Source organism: Taudactylus pleione, unplaced genomic scaffold (assembly GCF_031769625.1).
Source record: "Taudactylus pleione unplaced genomic scaffold, aTauple2 ptg000203l, whole genome shotgun sequence".
In the NCBI taxonomy this organism is placed as follows: Eukaryota; Metazoa; Chordata; class Amphibia; order Anura; family Myobatrachidae; genus Taudactylus; species Taudactylus pleione.
The window spans coordinates 5524303-5544262 of NW_028284605.1; the positions used below are offsets into that span (position 1 = coordinate 5524303).

Genomic DNA, 19960 nt, shown 5'->3' on the forward strand with positions numbered 1-19960 from the left:
GTGGGGGCGAATGGATGGGTTTTTTTTTACCTCTGGGGGGGCACTTTTAAGATCTTGCTATGTGGCGCACAAAGTTCTAGTTACATCTATGGGCACCGAGAGGGGGGGAGTTGGTACTAATTACCCGGGCCTGGGCTGAGCTGCAATAAGAGACTGCAGAGCAGCAACAGCAGCAGCAGCAGTCTCCTCTGCCTGTGGGGCGGAACGATCACAATGATCGGGACCCCCCCCCTCCTGGAGTTGTGCCGGGCTGAGGGGCTCACAGCGTCCCTTCCCCAGTGTTGCGGGGCATTGCATAAAGTTTTATTTTTCAAAAGGGTCGTGGCCATGCCTCCTGTGATTAGGCCATGCCACCTTCCCCAGGCCTGCTCTCTATACACCTGGTTACACCCTTGCATGCCAACACAGAAGCTCTGGATTTAATATGGATTTGTATGAGTCATCAAATTTGCTCAGACTGAGGTAAAAATTATACTTTTGTAGCTTTCACACAGGTTTTTGGCAGACTGACAATTTCCACTGGAGCCAGACCTGGAACCTCTGTAATTTAAAAGTATCCCCATTTTTAGCGATTATGTGGTACTGTGTGGCCCTTACGAAGTTCAAACTGCAAAAACCTAATCCTAATCAAACTACACCACCATGTCAAATTTGGTGGAGCTAGGTCCAAAACTCTGACTGTGCATAAAGGACAAAAAGACGGACAGGCATACAGTCAGATACGCTTTCTCACTTATTATATAGATATATCTCCTGTCTATGTCCCCCCTACACTACTGCTTGCCTGGGGTCCCCACACCTGCTTCCTCCGGGGTGAGTGCTGCCTGAGATTCTCAGGGCTCGATTCAGACCCGCTCGCTCGATGCGTTCGCACGCTAGATGCTTATGCAAATTCGTTAAGGCAGGCAATCAAACGGCAAGGCATTAGCACGCCCACTATGTCTTAAAGTGCGATTGCATTATGCAGACGCCCACCTGCCTATTTTAAGACGCCCACTTGTGCATGTCATCTCCAGGAAGTGTATGCAACCATCGGTAACATCGAGTACCATCGGATGCGAATGCAGCACTTGTGGTTGACCATACCCTGCCGCAAGCACTGCGAGTGCTTCAGTGTGAAAAACTACCAAGTAACGTGTACAATGACGCTGCCTCTTAATTATGCACGCCTCTGAAACGGCGTAAAGACGCTCAGGCGCGCCTGCATTCGCATCTCCACTCCCCTGTTTCTAGCAGCCAGCCCCTGTCACCAGCCACAAACGGCTTCTCCTGTCACTCATTCTGCCGGGCAGTCTATGCGCAGCGAGCGAAGGCTGCCTAATCACTCGCACTGGTTCGTGCACGCGCATTGCGATGCATACGCATGCGCAGAATGCAAATAATCGGCTGCCTGTGTGCGAATGCACCCTAGCGAGCGGGTCTGAATCAGATCCTCAGTTCCATATGTGTGTGTGTATGTATATTAGGGATGAGCGGGTTCGGTTCCCTGAGAACCGAACCCACCCGAACTTCGGGGATCCGGGGCGATCCGAGCCCAAGCTCGGATCTCCCTGTCTGCCCCGGATCCCTCTCCCGAGGCAAAACCTCGAGATCTGCTGTCGGATCTCGAGGTTTTGCCTCGAGCGGCCATTTAAAAAAAAATGCCTTTGCCTTTAATGGGCAAAGTGCTGATTGGCTGACAGAGCCGTCTGTCACGGCTCTCAGCCAATCAGCATTATGGTGCTCATTTGCATGTAGCACGGACTCGTGAGATCCGTGCTACATGCATCTGTGTGATTGACAGTGACACAGAGCACAGATGGGTCAGTGAGACCCGTCTGTGCTGCTGTGTATTTCAATGACACAGATGCACGCACGGACCAGGAGATCCGTGCTACTTGCATCTGTGTCATTGACACAGAGCACTAACGGGTCCGTGAGACCCGTCTGTGCTGCTGTGGTAAATAAAAAAAAAAAAACCTGTGTAAAAAGAGAAAAAAATGGCGTGCCCCCCCCCCAAAAAAAGAGCAACCAGCCCCGGGCATTAGTGACCCAGTGCTGGGTGTGCTTAAATACAGGGGACAAACGACATAGGGGTCCCCTGTACTTAAACACAACCAGCACCGGGCTAGTCAGAACCAGAGCTGGTTGCCAAAATACGGGGGACAAACGACGTAGGGGTCCCCTGTATTCTGCGCAACCAGCTCTGGGCTCTGATCCGGTCCTGGTTCTGGAAATACAGGGGAAAAAAATGAGTAGGGTTCCCCTGTATGTTCCAGAACCAGCACTGGACTTTTTCTAGCGGGGGGCTGATGCCACAGCCAGGGGAGCCCTTTCACCGGGCCCCCCAGCCGCAGCATCAGCCCTGACCGCTAGTCAGCCCAGGCCGGGGATCCCTGGAGAGCTGGGGACCCCCCCAATAAAGGGGTCACCCTCTCCAGGGCACCCCAGGCTGATAGCCCGGGGCTATCCCCGCCACCCCTGGTGGCGGTGGGTGGCGGGTTGATTGTGTGGTGTGGTGTAAATAAAGAATATCAAACATTGTCTTTACAAGTAGAACTGCAAGTCCCAGCAAGCCTGCCCCGCATGCTGGTACTTGGAGAACCACAAGTACCAGCATGCAGGGCATTAAGGGCCCACTAGTACCTGTAGTTCACCTGTAAAAAAATGTTTAAAAAAAACACAGGACACACACACCGTGACAGTATAAGTTTATTAAACATACATACACACACACACACACACACACACATGTACACATACTCACCTATGTAACCCTGTAGCATCGGTCCACTTGTCCGGTAAAGTATCCATAGGGGACCTGTGAAAAAAAACATACTCACCATCTCCTATGCGAGGTTCTGTCCTCTTCGTTCCAAAGTAGGCATCCCCGGACTTGGCAAAAAAAAACAAACGAAAACGCGATCCACGAACTTAGTACCGTTCTATAGAACGGTACTTCCCGAATGAGAGCTTAGCGGCGGGGTATCACCATGGAAACCCCGCTGCTAAGCGTTCATTGGCTGAGAGAGGCCATCTCCCGTCTCTCTCAGCCAATGAACGGCTCCCTCCATTGTAGTCAATGCTGGGAGCCGCAAGGTTATTAAAGTTTACCCTGCGGTTCCCACCATTGACTACAATGGAGGGAGCCGTTCATTGGCTGAGAGACGGGAGATGACCTCTCTCAGCCAATGAACGCTTAGCAGCGGGGTTTCCATGGTGATACCCCGCCGCTAAGCTCTCATTCGGGAAGTACCGTTCTATAGAACGGTACTAAGTTCGTGGATCGTGTTTTCGTTTTTTTTTTTTTGCCAAGTCCGGGGATGCCTACTTTGGAACGAAGAGGACAGAACCTCGCATAGGAGATGGTGAGTATGTTTTTTTTCACAGGTCCCCTAGGGATACTTTACCGGACAAGTGGACCGATGCTACAGGTTACATAGGTGAGTATGTGTACATGTGTGTGTGTGTATGTATGTTTAATAAACTTATACTGTCACGGTGTGTGTGTCCTGTGTTTTTTTAAACATTTTTTTTACAGGTGAACTACAGGTACTAGTGGGCCCTTAATGCCCTGCATGCTGGTACTTGTGGTTCTCCAAGTACCAGCATGCGGGGCAGGCTAGCTGGGACTTGCAGTTCTACTTGTAAAGACAATGTTTGATATTCTTTATTTACACCACACCACACAATCAACCCGCCACCCACCGCCACCAGGGGTGGCGGGGATAGCCCCGGGCTATCAGCCTGGGCCTGGGGTGCCCTGGAGAGGGTGACCCCTTTATTGGGGGGGTCCCCAGCTCTCCAGGGATCCCCGGCCTGGGCTGACTAGCGGTCAGGGTTGATGCTGCGGCTGGGGGGCCCGGTGAAAGGGCTCCCCTGGCTGTGGCATCAGCCCCCCGCTAGAAAAAGTCCAGTGCTGGTTCTGGAACATACAGGGGAACCCTACTCATTTTTTGTCCCCTATATTTCCAGAACCAGGACCGGATCAGAGCCCAGAGCTGGTTGCGCAGAATACAGGGGACCCCTACGTCGTTTGTCCCCCGTATTTTGGCAACCAGCGCTGGTTCTGACTAGCCCGGTGCTGGTTGTGCTTAAGTACAGGGGACCCCTACGTCATTTGTCCCCTGTATTTAAGCACACCCAGCACTGGGTTACTAATGCCCGGGGCTGGTTGCTCTTTTTTGGGGGGGTGCACGCCATTTTTTTCTTTTTTTACACAGGTTTTTTTTTTTTTTTTTTACCACAGCAGCACAGACGGGTCTCACGGACCTGTCATTGCTCTGTGCCAATCACACAGATGCATGTAGCACGGATCTCCCGGGTTCGTGCTACATGCAAATGGGCACCATAACGCTGATTGGCTTCCTGTCTGCCACTGCAGTGCCACTCCTAGATGGGCCACGTGTTTGTGCCGCCCCCTTGTGTCGCTTAGCATAGTCATCCAGCTTCCTCGGTACAACCTTTTGGCCTAAAAACAATATTGTGAGGTGTGAGGTGTTCAGAATAGAGTGGAAATGAGTGGAAATTAATGTTATTGGGGTTATTAATAGCGTAGGAACAAAAAAAGGCCCATTTATGTGATTTTAGCGTTTTTTTTTTATTTTTTAAGAAAAAATCCAGATCCAAAACACAAAACCCAGAACCCAAAACACGGAAGGGTGGTTTTGGCAAAACCAATCCAGATCCAAAACACGAAGAAAGATCCAGATCCAAAACCAAAACACAAAACACGAAAAGTGTCCGGTGCACACCCCTAATGTATATATATATATAGTAGTCCACCGGACTGGCACTCTGCTATACATACAACAATGGACTCCAGTGCCTTCTGTGATAAAGTAGTAGACCGGAAAAAATCAGCGGCACTTGGAGATTTCAGAAAGTTATTTAATGTGTACCCAACACATATCACCAACGTTTCGGGGCACCGCGCCCCTTTGTCAAGGTAAGTGTATACACTTACACAAGGTGACAGTGGCATATATGTATAGTAACACCATCAAATTCCAAAAATACATAATTTTTGGAATTTGATGAATAGCCTAATTTCCATATCCCCATACTAATGTACTAATGTATGGGGAGTGTGGAAATTAACGTAGGCGGACTTAACCAGGTGATATCAGTGATACAGTATCTCCTGTGCTAAGTGTGTTCATGAATACTAAAATAATGGTAATTAAGGATAATGGCCCTGATTCAGAGCCGGACGCTCTGACCAGAGCGCTCACTCTGAATCAGGGCCCTCCTCCATTAAAATGGAGCGTCCTCCTGGACGCTCGTTTAGCTGTGGGTCACCACCCACAGCATATACAAGCGTGCAAAAAGATGGTCGCAATGGTCTTGACAATCGCGACCATCGGACTTGCGAGGGTAACCCTGCGGTCGGGTTTCCCAGCCGCAAGACCAGGAGTGATTTTGGCTCTATCAGAGCCAAAATCACTCCCACTGACATCACTAGTGATGTCAGTGGGGCCGGCTTCAGACGGTAGGCGTTCCCATGGGAACGCCTCCGTCTGGCAGGCACGCCCACCAAAGGGGGCGTGCTGTCAATCAACATCGACAGCACGCCCCCTTTGGTGCGAGACCCCGAGCGATGGAAAGCCCGTTGCTCGCCGGGTCTCGCGCATGCGCACGACGGAGCTCCCTCCGTCGTGCGCATGCGCAGTGGGGAACATCGACCCACTTGCGAGCGTACTACCGCTCGCGAGTGGGTCTGAATGACCCCTAATGTCCTTAAAAACGTTATTTTAGTGTTGATGCCCAATTTTTTTTGGAAACCCTATGTATTGTCTTCGCTTGATTCTTTCCTTACCTATATGCTGGTTTCTCTGAAATAAGGGACCTCTGAAGAAATTGAGCCTCCCTAGGCAGACAGTGAGTGGCTCTTTGTGGGACTTCTGTGCAGGTACTAGTAACTAGTTCCACCTACCATTAGAGGTGACGGAACTCAATTCCACCCCGTTCCTGCCCACTTTAACCTCTGGTGCCAATGCCAACACATAAATGTTGATTTTACTAATTGATAATGAGTATGAACTAAGGGCCTGATTCAGACCCACTCGCGAGTGCATAGCGCTCACAAGTGGATCGATGGTCGGGCAGTACGCACGCGCGGCGTGTGCTCGCCCCGTAGCGAGTGAGAACTTAACTCGCTCGGGGTTCGCAGCAAAACGGGGCGGCTGGCGATGTTGACCGACAGGGGGGGTGGCTGCACAAATGGAGGCATTCCCTTAGGAACGCCTGACGCTTGTGGGAGGCCCTACTGACATCACACGTGATGTCAGTAGTGAACCTCCTGCTCTTAGAGCAGGAAGTTCACTAGGGCTTGCGGTGGACGAGACCCTACCACAAAGGTTTCGTCGCAAGCCCGATGGTCGCGATAATCGCGACCATCGTCAGGCCGCCCACTAAAGTTGTGGGTCACCCACAGCTTAGCGAGCGGCCTGGAGGCCGGGGTGAAAAAAAAACCGTCCCGCCCTGATTCAGAGCGAGCGCTCGCAAATAGCGAGCGCCTCTGCATCAGGGCCTAATACTGGTAAAAGTCAGATGAACGTATAAAGTGAAAACTGTTGTAAACACTGAGGGGGGTAGATTTAGTAAAGTGAGAGTTTTTAGAAGTGAGTTTTAAAAGTGATGTTGCCCATAGCAACCAATCAGATTCTACTTAATATTTAACTAGCTAGAGTCTGATTGGTTGCTATGGGCAACATCACTTTTAAAACTCACTTCTAAAAACTCTCACTTTACTAAATTTACCCCAAGGTTTCTATGGGACTGAGAAAAACAAGCTATGTTACAAAATAACCTTGCTTATATTAACGTTCGAGGTTCCAATGAAATCTTACAGCTAATTGAATCTCCCTTTAAGTATGAGTGTAAAACCAGCTTAATGCTACGTTATGCGGCTATGGTCATATATTGGGCAATGTTGCATTGTGATTAGTTCTTTTTCATTTGCTTTACAATGATTGGTCTGATTCTACCTAGGGCGTGTTTTGTCTCCCGAGTTTTTGTCTGAATCAGAAAATTATTAAGTGGTCTTGAAGCCAACAGATCTATTCCCTCAACTGTAACTGGGACCATATCACAGTATATCCTTTGTGTATTATGCAAGCTGCAATTTCCATCAAACGTATAACATTAAAGAATTTCCTTCAAACGTATAACATTAAAGAATATACCTGCCATCATGCTGTTAGAATTTCATAGCAAATTTCCTAAATTTAGAACAACTGACATCACATCAATGTAAATATACATACATAAGATTTCTGTACGTTTGCCATCTATTCCTATTTTTCATAGATTATCATAGTTTTTAGGAATTTTTTTATGTTTATTTGGAAGTTTTTCCCCTTCACGATTTCCTTGTTTTTTTTTTTTATTCTGCTGGTTGATAGAATTACAGGTTGAGTCTCCCATATCCAAATATTCCGAAATACGGAATATTCCTAAATACAGAATTTTTTTGGCTTGACTGAGATAATAAAACATTTGATTTTTGATGGTTCAATGTACACAAACTTTGTCTAAGGCACAAATTATTAAAAATATTGTATAAAATTACCTTCAGGCTGTGTATAAGGTGTATATGACAGATAACTGAATTTTATGTATGTACACAAACTTTGTTTGAACCACAAAATTATTGAAAATGCATTCTGTGTGTATATTTGGGTCCCATTCCCAAGATATTTCATTATGATATGCAAATATTCCAAAATACGGAATATTCTGTTATCCAAAATATCCCTGGTCCCAAGCATTTTGGATATCGGAGACTCAACCAGTATTACCCAAACTGTATCAAAATATCGTGTATATGTTTAGTGTAACATAGAAACATAGAATTTGACGGCAGATAAGAACCACTTGGCCCATCTAGTCTGCCACTTAGCAGTTTAATGTGTGCATGAAGCACTTACCATGCAATCGTGTACCTACCCAACAGGACAATGTGATGGAATGATACATTGTGCTGTCTGTACACACTGCGCAATGTGTACGAGGGTCTAATGTGTCGTCCAATGCTGCATTTATCAGCAATGTGTCATTCATCACATCATCCCATCTGCTTCAGTGATGTCACTACCTCTCAGGTAATGACATCACTGATAATGGTGGGAGGGGTCAGCGTTCAGACCAACTGTCAGTAACTGTAGTGTGGCTGTTACCTAGGCAGGGCATACATTATATAATTATAGGGCTGTTCCTCAGATGATCGGCGAATCGGGCCGACAATCACATGGTGTATGTCAGCGACCGATAAGTGATGATCAGACTGTCGGGCATGAGAAAACTTACAACATGCCTGGCTGATCCGATCATCCGTCACCCGCATCTGGCAGTGTATGCGCTACCACAGTGACTGACCAACATTTCCTCTGTTCCTTCACAGGGGAGTAACGTGGGGGGAGGAAAGCTGATGTTGTGTGGCCATACACTGTGAATAATCTCACAGTGTATGGCCACAATATCTGATGGGTTCAAGCTGTCAGATAAAATGTCCATTTTATCTGACAGTATACAGTATATGCCAGCATTAGTGATGGTGTATTTTCTTCTGGTTACTCCTTTCATTTGCAGCAATCTACAGAGATAGCGTTAAGATGGGGAACATCCACAAGGCACTTTTCAGAAATGTTTTGTGAGACATACAGTAAGCATCTTCGTGGACCTGTGGGCTATTCATGGTTTGCTGTGGGTGTGTCGCTGGCTTTTCATCCAGGATTGAAGGCAGAGATATGGCAATTTCAGAATGTTCTAGATAGGGCAGGTGCAATTGTGTGCTGATTATGATGGAAGCTGCTATCACAAGAGGAGAGGAGCGGTGTGGCTGCAAAGATGCGGCCAACTTAAGTATAGGCAGATATCCACATCTACTTTCAGACTCTGAATCAGGTCCTCTCCTGGGAGTACTGAGAGGAACCAAGGGTGTCTAGAGAATGGTGTGGCAGGTACAAACAAGGAACATTGTGGTGGGCTTTCCTTAAGGGCCTGGCATTGGCAGATTATTAGCCATCTAATTCACATTAAAGGCTGGCGGAGTGACTGTGTGGACCAATACCTTCCTTTTGCAGTGAGTGCTCACATGCTCCCTAAGGGAGTCGCACACCCTGAGGCTGAGTATGTAGACTTATGGGCCCAAGAAATGGATGCACCAGAACCTGACATTACTCTTTGTGACCAGGCCAGCAACTCTGTAATTAATTATCACACACTATTAACTATACCTATAATTTTACTGATTGTATTAAGTGACAAATAAGACAATTTCCTCTTTTAATTTGACACTTTATTTTGTCCAGTGTTATATATTGGGGCACATTAACAAAAAGTGCTGCACTGCACTGTAACCGATGGCAACCAGCCAGATTCAGAGATCCCACATCAATCCAGTACACCAACAAACATTTCATCTTGGATTCATCAGTATAAGCAAATTCACGGAGACAGTATTGACAGGTTCCTGGCCATGAACAAAATAACAATTAGATGAGGAACACGGAAATAAGCTGACTTGTAAATCTCAATGTATTGTTTGTTGCCAGTTACTTGTAGACGTAGGGAAATGCTGCCAGCACACAGCAGCACTTTTCTACTGCATTAATTTGCAAAGAACACAAGCTGGGTTTCCAAGTAATCACAGGCCGGCCCTGCCTACCCTCCAGCTACAGTGTGCCTATGTCCTACACAGTAAGACCCTGCATTGTGTGTTCCTCATCATCATGGGCACCTATATAGTGCTTCAATTATAAGGTTAGATTATATTCTGTACAGGAAGAGTTTATAAATAAATCCTAGGCAAATTGACTATGAACTGTACTTAAAGCTAATAGACATGAAAGTAGAACGCAAGCACAAATGGGTCCTCAGAGGATATTGGGGATATTCCTACTTGAACACAGATGAGTCAGTTGCTTTCTCAGGCTGGCTCAGATACATCTGCTGCAACACTAAGACAGTAATGGACGGGCATTGGAAACCACAGTTCTGTGCTACCATGATTAATTTATGCTGAAACGTTCACCACATCTCTCAGTATGCTTCTGCATTACATATACAATATAGATGACCTTAACACTATAGAAAGTGAGAACAGAATGGGCGGGCCACGTACAGCGGTCCTGGAAATGTTTGTTTGGATGTATCAGAGCCCAGGCAGAGCCAAGCCCTCAAATACATTCTCTAAAGCTTAATTTAACAAGAATCCACAATAGAACATTACTCTCATTTTTTTAAGAATAGAATGAAGACTATGTGCATAGCAAATGTACAGTATGTCAATGTTTCAATCACTTTATACTTGTTACATGCATTGAGATGGTTTATCCCTGCACCATCAGATGTGGAATAATAAGAGACAGTGGATACTTTAGAAATCTTGGTCTATTGAATGGGATGGGTACGGGATACTGGCAGTCGGGATTCATTCCGGGGCCGGAATTCTAAGTGCCAGCATCCTGTCCCGGGATCCTGAACGTTTCCCCTATTGAATATACTGTAGTTTTTAGAAACATAACTATTTCTGTTTTAAACCATGCATCTGTATGGGATATGAAATGTCAACTTAAGGTAATAGTTGTACTTACATGGCATAAATAGACTCATTACCTTTAATGTCTAGTACATGCCAGAGTGTCTTTTATCTGTGCTATACCAGCTCTTCTTGTAATCTATATTCAGAGGACTCTTCTGGTACCTATACTATGATCAATGCTGGAAGGGGTCTGCAATATTCAAGTGTTACATGGGCACAATTGTGTACTCATAGTACTTTTTAATGACACACAAGATAACAATCATATTAGTATTTAACAATGGTTCTTTGGAACCTATTACTTCATATTTGCAGGCGTCACCTTCATTTGCAATAATATTAAATCATTTGTTGATAATTCGATTTTTCAACACATCTGATAATAGGCATTGCTGTCACAACTCTGCAAGTAGTGCATCACGGGAAAACCAGAAAACATCTGCACCAGACCCTAAATACTCTTGTGTGACAATAGAGAAGTGATCACGTTTTACTTTAACCTGTCATCAGGACAGTGACTGAGGGCAAAGAATGCTAGCACTTATTTAGCACTATTGCTTGCTAGCACTTATTTAGCACTATTGCTTGCTAGCACTTATTTAGCACTATTGCTTGCTAGCACTTATTTAGCACTATTGCTTGCTAGCACTTATTTAGCACTATTGCTTGCTAGCACTTATTTAGCACTATTGCTTGCTAGCACTTATTTAGCACTATTGCTTACTAGCACTTATTTAGCACTATTGCTTGCTAGCACTTATTTAGCACTATTGCTTGCTAGCACTTATTTAGCACTATTGCTTGCTAGCACTTATTTAGCACTATTGCTTACTAGCACTTATTTAGCACTATTCCTTGCTAGCACTTATTTAGCACTATTGCTTGCTAGCACTTATTTAGCACTATTGCTTGCTAGCACTTATTTAGCTGGAATAGTGCTAGCTATCCCAGCGCTCATGTGACACCACCCTAACATGGTTCTAACATGGTTTAATGCATGGCTTAGGGTGGTGTCATACCAGAGCTTTTCACTCAGCAGAAATACAGCTAGGCGAGGCAATTCTTAAAGATTTCAGAGTTTTTTTCTTGCTGGCAGGAATAAAGTTACCGGAAGATCCTCCATAGAATCCTAACAGTTTACCAGCAGTTGTTTAATCACTCCTATGACATTAGTAGGAGAAATAACAGATTTCTAGGAAGCACTTTTTATTTGCTGCTGGCCCCACAGCTGTTAATGTATAAAACCTGCCCATGTGATACCCCCTAGGCAAAACCCATTCATTTCAACAGTATAGCATCTTTTATAAATAGCACTAGACTATATAAATCAGCAAAAAAAAGCTATTGTCTGACACCATCTGTGTGTTGAGGGGGGTTGGGTAAAGTGTTATACCTTCTGATGTAGGTACAGTAGTCGTGTAGATTCAGGAGTCCCTTGCTGGATGCAAGCCAGCCACAGTAATGCACCTTACATTGAGCCCAAAATGCATAAATGAGAATTCTGTGCTGCAAAGAGCAGAATCTGAGAATGAGGGAATAGACTGTTTCAGAAAGTTAATGGATGCTTGGAATTTCTATAACACTATTTGTGTATGCAACCTTATATATTAGTATTGCATGATGCATATTATAGATTACGTTAGAAGACACTAACTAGTGATATGGTGGTTGTGGTGATTGCAGAAAGTGCATAGTGGGAAGTTGATGGCATTTGCTAAGCTCTTTTTATTGGATAGTCTAATGGTGCATACACACGGTCAGATTTAGCTGGTCGATATAAACGATAACGATATTGATATATCGTTATCGATCATATCGTCCTGGTTTTGGGCCCTTCCAACCACCAAACGATGGTCGATGCGCGGGCACGGATGGTCGATATCAATGTTGACCATCACCGTGCCGTGCATGCAGGCCAACCTGGTCGATATCGACCAGGTTAGCCTGGTTACGATAGGGACCCGCGATCGTTGATCGCGGGTCATTATAGTAGTTTGGGAGTTGGTGCATGTGCTGGATGTTCGACATCGAATATCCAGCACATGAAGGATGATCAGACAACGATATCTGATCATTGTCTGAACGCTCCGTATGTATGGAGCTTACAAGTTCATGAAAAAAACAAACAGTTTGCAAATTCAGCATTAACTTAAAATCAAGATGTTTACAGCAGCCAACCACAGGGTCAAAAAGTAAAAATAGAAGTGGATTCAATAACATAAAATTAATTAAATATATATTTTGTGATATTCACAATAAGAATGTTACCATACCTTTACATATGTGTGATATTTAATATTGTTAGCTATTTCCATGCATGTTATTGTCCTATCAGTAAGTTTAGGCTTGGGTAGTAGGCTGCCTATTTTGCCAGTCAATGCTGTTATTGACTTACATAGGAAAATACCTGCCCCATCATTAAAAACCTTTCTCAAATAGCTTAAATTCTGATAGGCTCTTATTAACTGTTGTACACATAAATGTGAATGATAATAGCCACTTCGGTCTAGTAATTATTTATTGGAGTTATTGGTGAATGCATATGTACAGCCATGGACAAAAGTTTTGAGAATGACACAAGTATTGGTTTTCTCAAAGTTTTCTGCTTCAGTGTTTTTAGACCTTTTTGTCAGATGTTATACTGACGTAAAATACAAGTATTTACAAGCAGTTCATAAGTGTCAAAGGCTTTTATTGACAGTTACATTAAGTTTATGCAAAGAGTCAATATTTGCAGTGTTGACCCTTCTTTTTCAAGACCTCTGCAATTCGCCAAGGCATGCTGTCAATCAACTTCTGGGCCACACACTGACTGATGGTCGCCCAATCTTGCCTAATCAATGCTTGGAGTTTGTCAGAATTTGTGGGTTTTTGTTTGTCCACCCGCGTCTTGAGGATTGAACAGAAGTTGTCAATGGGATTAAGGTCTAGGGAGTTTCCTGGCCATGGACCCAAAATTTTGATGTTTTGTTCCCCAAGCCACTTAGTTATCACTTTTGCCTTATGTGTCAATGCAACAGTAAAGCATCCTGAGACCATTCATGTGTGGGGTTGCTTCTCAGCCAAGGGAGTGGCCTCACTCACAATTTTGCCTAAGAACACAGCTATGAATAAAGAATGGTACCAAAACATCCTCCAAGAGCAACTTCTCCCAACCATCCAAGAACAGTTTGGTGACGAACAATGCCTTTTCCAGCATGATGGAGCACCTTGTTATAAGGCAAAAGTGATAACTAAGTGGCTCGGTGAACAATACATCAAAATTTTGGGTCCAAGTCCAGGAAACTCCCAAGACCTTAATCCCATTGAGAACATGTGGTCAAACCCACAAATTCTGACAAACTCCAAGCATTGATTAGGCAAGAATGGGCGGCCGTCAGTTAGTATGTGGCCCAGAAGTTGATTGACAGCATGCCAAGGCGAATTACAGAGGTCTCAAAAAAAAGAAGGGTCAACACTGCAAATACTGACTCTTTGCATAAACTTAATGTAATTGCCAATAAAAGCCTATGACACTTATGAAATGCTTGTAATTTACTTCAGTATACCATGGTAAAATCTGACAAAAAGGTCTAAAAACACTGAAGCAACAAACTTTGTGAAAACCAATACTTGTGACCTACTCACAACTTTTGGCCATGGCTGTATGTACTACATTTGCTATATGCTGCAAATTATGTTGTGATTTCAAGGATCCTGTATTGACATTTGATCATCTTTATACTCCAGAATTCTGCTCTCATTTTACTGATTCTAGCCCCAGTAACACATACTCAGTTATATACCACTAGTGACATAAAGCTCCTGAATAACAATCTGGAAGTATGCCAATGTAACAAACAACATCACAGAATATAAAATGATCAGTAAACGGATCCCCTGATGCAGGTTTTTTGGGAATACGCTGCTCACTAATATATATGCAGCCAGTTTTGTTCCTTGCAGGATACTCTGTAGTAAAGATATTTATATTATTTATAATTACCGGCACATATGGCACCTTTATGCTGGGAATCATGGGCGGATGCCAAGCAGGAGCATAAACAAATGCAGCTCCTTGTAATGTGCACCCAGTTTGTGCAGTTAGCAGAGCCTGTGCAGACTAGTGTGACGGTGCACTCAGAAAGTGCTGTGTTTTTATCTTGATTAATTCAGAATGATTTATGCTCAAGAAAATGAATATGAGACAACTGGAAAGTGTGTGCAGTGAACTGCGTCTAGCCTAGTCAATCATAAAAATACAGTAGTATTCAATAGGAAAATAAATGATATCATGTAGAACCATGGATAGCTCCTGACTTACAGTATGTTAGTGTAGTAGTAAGTAGTGTCATCTATCCAACAAACTCATCTCTCTCGTCTTGTCTCTCTATAGAGAGAGAGAAAAAGGAGGGATAGAGAGAAACGGGGAGAGAAAGAGAGTGAAAGATAAAAAAGTGTGTGAGAGTAATAGAGAGAAAGAGTGTGTGTGAGAGAGAGAGAGAAATGGAGATACTGCAGCAGCTGTCACTATGTGTGATAGATCGTTCGAGATTTGGGTTTGGGACACGTATATGGATGTGCTATATATGCTATATATATATATTTATATATATATATATATATATATATATATTTCTTCTTACACACCTGGAATACAGATGAATGGAAGTGAAAATGCAACCCAACCAAGGCTGCAGGGCTGATGTAAATCCCAGAGCTGTGTATTGATCCACTTCTATCTGAGAATCGATAGCAGTGTTTTATGAGGGCATTACAGGCCCTTTCCCTGCAGGCTATAGACTGTACCTCTATACTGGTTAAACAGTCAAATTCATGTGACCTCTTGATGTATGTTACAAACCCTAGATTACATAAAAGGCCATTTCTTTATAAGTGGGGTTGTTGTCATCCTCACAATAGAGGGGACTCTTTCAATATCTAGACAAAAGACTAGTCAATAAACTAACATTATATCTGTACATTAAAGTAATAATTTATAACCTCAGCATTACGTTATACAGTAATATATCATTTATATGTGATTTCTAGAAAAAAAACAAAAAACCTTAAATATTATAATTTTTCTCGTCTTTAAACAATTTTTCCAAAATTACAAATATGTTCTTATCGTGTGCAACTATATTATACTGACACACAAGCATTATCTGCATCTCTCTATGGGCATTCCTTTACAAAGGGTCTGCGTTTTTGTCATTAGTGTGATACACAACATCTTTGTTACAGTATCTGTATCCTGTATTCCCTAAGGTGTATTCCAAGCACCTGACACAGTCATCACTCTACTCCTGGGATAAAGACAGTTGAAATGACCAGATAGCTATATAATATTATCTTGTGGCTCTGTAATGCTGACACATCTCACTAAACAATAGGGAAGTTCTTGCACATGTGACAAGAGTGTGGGTTAAATGGTGAAAACCTGCTAACAATGGCACATAAATCTCTCTCCATGCTTGTCAAAGCCTCTCCCTCCCTGCTTCTCAGGCTGATTAATAGGACAGGTTCAATATTCAACTGCTGAGATGGTCAAAATTATATTGGATGCGGGAAGCCAACAGGGAGGAGCCTGCATCTTGCCATATCCCATTAACAGATAGAATTTGTAATATGGTCCAGTAAACAGCACATGCTCCGAAGCAAAGCAAAGGGAACATACTGCCAAACCCAACCTTTACCAGGAAAGCACGACTATAAATTGCGAGAGAGAGTGAGAATGTCAACAGATTAACAACATATATTAAATCACATACTACATTTACATAGTCTATCTATCTATCTATCTATCTATCTATCTATCTATCTATCTATCTATCTATCTATCTATATCACATGTATACAGAGGTTTAGGCAGTCTTTATTACGTTCTATGAGCAATGCAATCATTTAACATTTTGCCCTGCTAGGTGTGGCATTAGTTTGCAGTACGATGCTACTTTTCTGCCAATTATAATGTTTACATTTGGAAACATTGTATCACACAATGAATTATCTGAGAGATCAGCATAACTGCCACAATGTGAGAACAGTAGCAATTCCCATGTCGGACACTACTCACCATGATGGAGAAGACCAATGCCACTATGTTGACTGGCCAGACTGGGCAGAAGCAGGAGAAAATGGCCAGGACCAGATAATCAGTGGGCCTGCCCTGCTCCTGGGCGGTGGTAGTAGCTGTAGAGGAAGCCCTGGCAAGGCTGGCCCGGGAGGGTGAGAGGGGGGCAGACTCCAGCTGTCCTGCCGACACTGACTTGTAGGGCATGCTGTGGCCATTCTGGTCCAAGTCCCCTATGGACTTCTCACTGGACATGGTCACTGAGAAAGACTTCTTCATCCCATTCTCTTCTTTTGCTTCAGAGCCAGAAGTGAGGAGTTTCTCAGTCTCATGAGCATCTGCAGGTAAAGGGTTACCTGATCCCCCCAGTGCCTTCTCATACTGGGCATCTGTGTTAATGGCCATGACAGTGATAGTGTCTCCAAAAGACTGCCTATTGCAGTATTAAAAATAATAAAAAAAAGGTGGTAAACTTCTGTCTCAGGGCTGCTAAAATGCCATGGAGGCAATGACAACAGAAGCGCTTGCAAAGTATTAAATCTTTTTCTTTTCTTGCTTGTAAAAAAAGAAAACAGAGGAGATGTTAGTGAGGCAGACGAGAGCTGGATGGAGAGTTGGGTGGTGTAAGGATCCTGTGCGAAGCTCTAGCTCTTTGGTAGATTTGCTGCAGACTGCTGCTGCCCTGCCCCAGCCTCTGCTAAAGGCTTCTCAAGTGGAATCGTCCTCTCAGGACGAACCAACTGAGATGCTGGGCTGATGTCACAATCAGATTCTTGCAGTTTTCACACTGAGCAGCATCACAGGATTCTCCTGGGTGTTAACAGTGGAATTCCTCAGCTCCTGAGATCTCCCCTACATCCATGCATTGCACAGGCTTTTTATTATGCTTCTCTCTGTGTCTTTATGCAAATATTCATTACACTCTCCTATGCATGAATTTATTGTGCTGTTTTTTTCTCTCTCCTGAGATATAAAAAATATACTGGTAGGTTAATTGGCTATAAATAACAATTAACCCTAGTGTGTGTGTGTGTGTGTATGTGTGTGTGTGTGTGGTGCTTAGATGCCCTTTGCATTAAGGATGTTCTGATGTCGCCATGATATCACCATGTCATGTCACTACTTCAGTCATATGATATATAGATTGCAGGATAGAAGGATGGCATGTGGCACACAAGCAAATGAGAAGAGGACATCCACAAAAGGAGGTGATAAGGGAGCATATGGGCTCATAAAATGAGAAGAGGGCATGTGTGGCACAAGCAGTTGATAATGGGCATGTGGGGCACAAGCAAATGAAAAGAGGGCATGTGTGACACAAGCAGGTGAGGTTCCAGCATGTGGGGCACAAGCAAATGAGACGAAGGTATGTGTGGCACAAGCAAGTGATGAGAGGCATGTGGGGCAAAAACAAATTAGAAAATGGCATGTGTGGCACAAGCAGGTATGGTCCCACAATGTGGGGCACACACAAATGAGAAGAAGACATACATGGTACAAAAAGGTGATAGAGGAGCATATGGGCACATAAAATAAGAAGATTACATGTGTGGCACAAGCAGGTGAGGTCCCGGCATGTGGGGCACAAGAAATGAAAAGACAGCATGTGGGGCACAAGCAAGTGAGGAAGGGGCATGTGTGGCAACAGGCAAATGAAATGTCAGCATATGTGGCACAAGTAGATGAGGTGGCATTTGGAGCACATGCAAATGAGAAGAGGGCATGCATGACACAAGCAGTTGAGGGAGTATGTGAGACACATGTAAATAAGATGTCATGTGTGGCACCGGCAGCTGATGGGGGCATGTGGGGCATAAGCAAATGAGAAGAAGGCATGTGGGGCACAAGCAGGTAACCATGCAGCATGTGGGGCACAAGCAGGTGACCATGCGGTATGTGGGGCACAAGCAGGTGATGAAGGGCATATATAGCACAAGCAAGTAGGGAGGGGGTTTGTGGTGCACATACAAATAAGAAGACTGCATGTGTGGCACAAGCATGTGAGGAGGGGGCATGTGGGGCACAAGCAAATGGGAATGTAGCATCTGTAACATAAGAAGGTGAGGAGGGGGCATGTGGGGTACAAGCAAATGAGAAGAGGGCATGTATGGCACATGTTGGGCATGAGCAAATGAGAAAAGGGCATGTGGAGAACAAACGGGAGTAGGGTTTATGTGTGGCTATGGATTGAAATATATTGGTTATATAGTAATTGTGGGGAAACAAAAATAGTTCATAAATATGCCCCGCAGCCCTTTCTTTGGTATTGATCTGTTGCAGCCCATTGTGAAAATAGTATTTTTGTTCTTCAATTGTTGTCCAATGTGAAGTAAGTTATTTTATTCTTTATATCTGTCATTTCATGTCACAATGTAATAGGGGGAAATTAAATCCTTGCTTACTAGCAACGTCTGCTGCTAAATGGCAGTCACAAACAAATAAATGGTTAACCACAAACATCAATAGAAACTGTTTAGCATTAGAAAATCAGTGTCACAAAAAACCCTTCCCCTCCCCCGCAGGAACAGCAACCCTGGGCTGACAGCCATAGGGCTCATTGTGGAGTGTGGAGTTAGAAAAGGTGAAAATTACAGGTCCCAGTAATGTCTCACATGCCTTTAGTGCTGGAAAACTACAAGTGCCAGCATGCCCTGGTACCTAGAGCCCACTGGAACCTGTTGTCCACCTGTAGAAAACCACTGTAAAAAAAATTCAGACAAATTAGATAACATATTTTTATTGCACTGCCCTTTATGTCAGGGGCATATTAGCCATACAGTTTACCGAGAAGTTTCCAAATAAGTCAATGGCATCATGAATGTGCCTGAAGTTTTTTTTATTAATCACTCAGGGCAAGATTAACAATGGGGTGGGTGGAGCTGCAGCTCCAGGCTCACCATGATAATAGGCCCACAATATTTTAAAAATAATTATAACTCACCAAGGGAGGAAGGGGCATAGTACCCAGTGGAAGGTAGAGCTTAGTGCCTCAATAAAAGACAGACCTTAGTGTCTTAGTGCCATGGCAGGAGATGTATGCACTTGTTGGGATGCACGCAAAAGATGCTTCCCTGCCATTCAGAAAGAATAGGCAGAATTCTTTGCCTAATGAGTGTGTGTGTGAACCTGGGGCGCTCCTGAGTGTAAGCAAGCCTGGTAGGTAAGAAGTTTTTCCCTAGTAAGAAAACAAGGACTGATTTGAAAAGTGTATTACCTACTCTGGGCGCTACTCCAGTTTTAACCATTGGGGTGATCAGTGAAATAGGAGGTTTGAGATATTACATGAAACAAAAAATACATTTATTCATTGGAATAAAAACATGAATAAAAACATGTAGACATAAAAACATGAAAGTATCCAGTAATTGGGATATTCAATA

At 43.8% G+C, this 19960-nt stretch overlaps 1 protein-coding gene across 2 annotated transcripts in view; it reads right to left on the reverse strand.

Moving 5' to 3' along the window:
- TRARG1 (trafficking regulator of GLUT4 (SLC2A4) 1) overlaps positions 1-17240 on the reverse strand; it is a 42903-nt gene extending 25663 nt beyond the window's left edge. For both annotated transcript variants that reach the window (XR_015879232.1, XM_088477806.1), the window contains exon 1: positions 16584-17240. Coding sequence is in view for 1 of the 2 variants with exons in the window: in XM_088477806.1 (XP_088333932.1) it covers positions 16584-16985 (402 nt within the window). In the remaining variant the exon portion in view is untranslated. The remainder of the gene's footprint in view (positions 1-16583) is intronic.
- Between the last annotated feature and the right edge of the window lie 2720 nt (positions 17241-19960).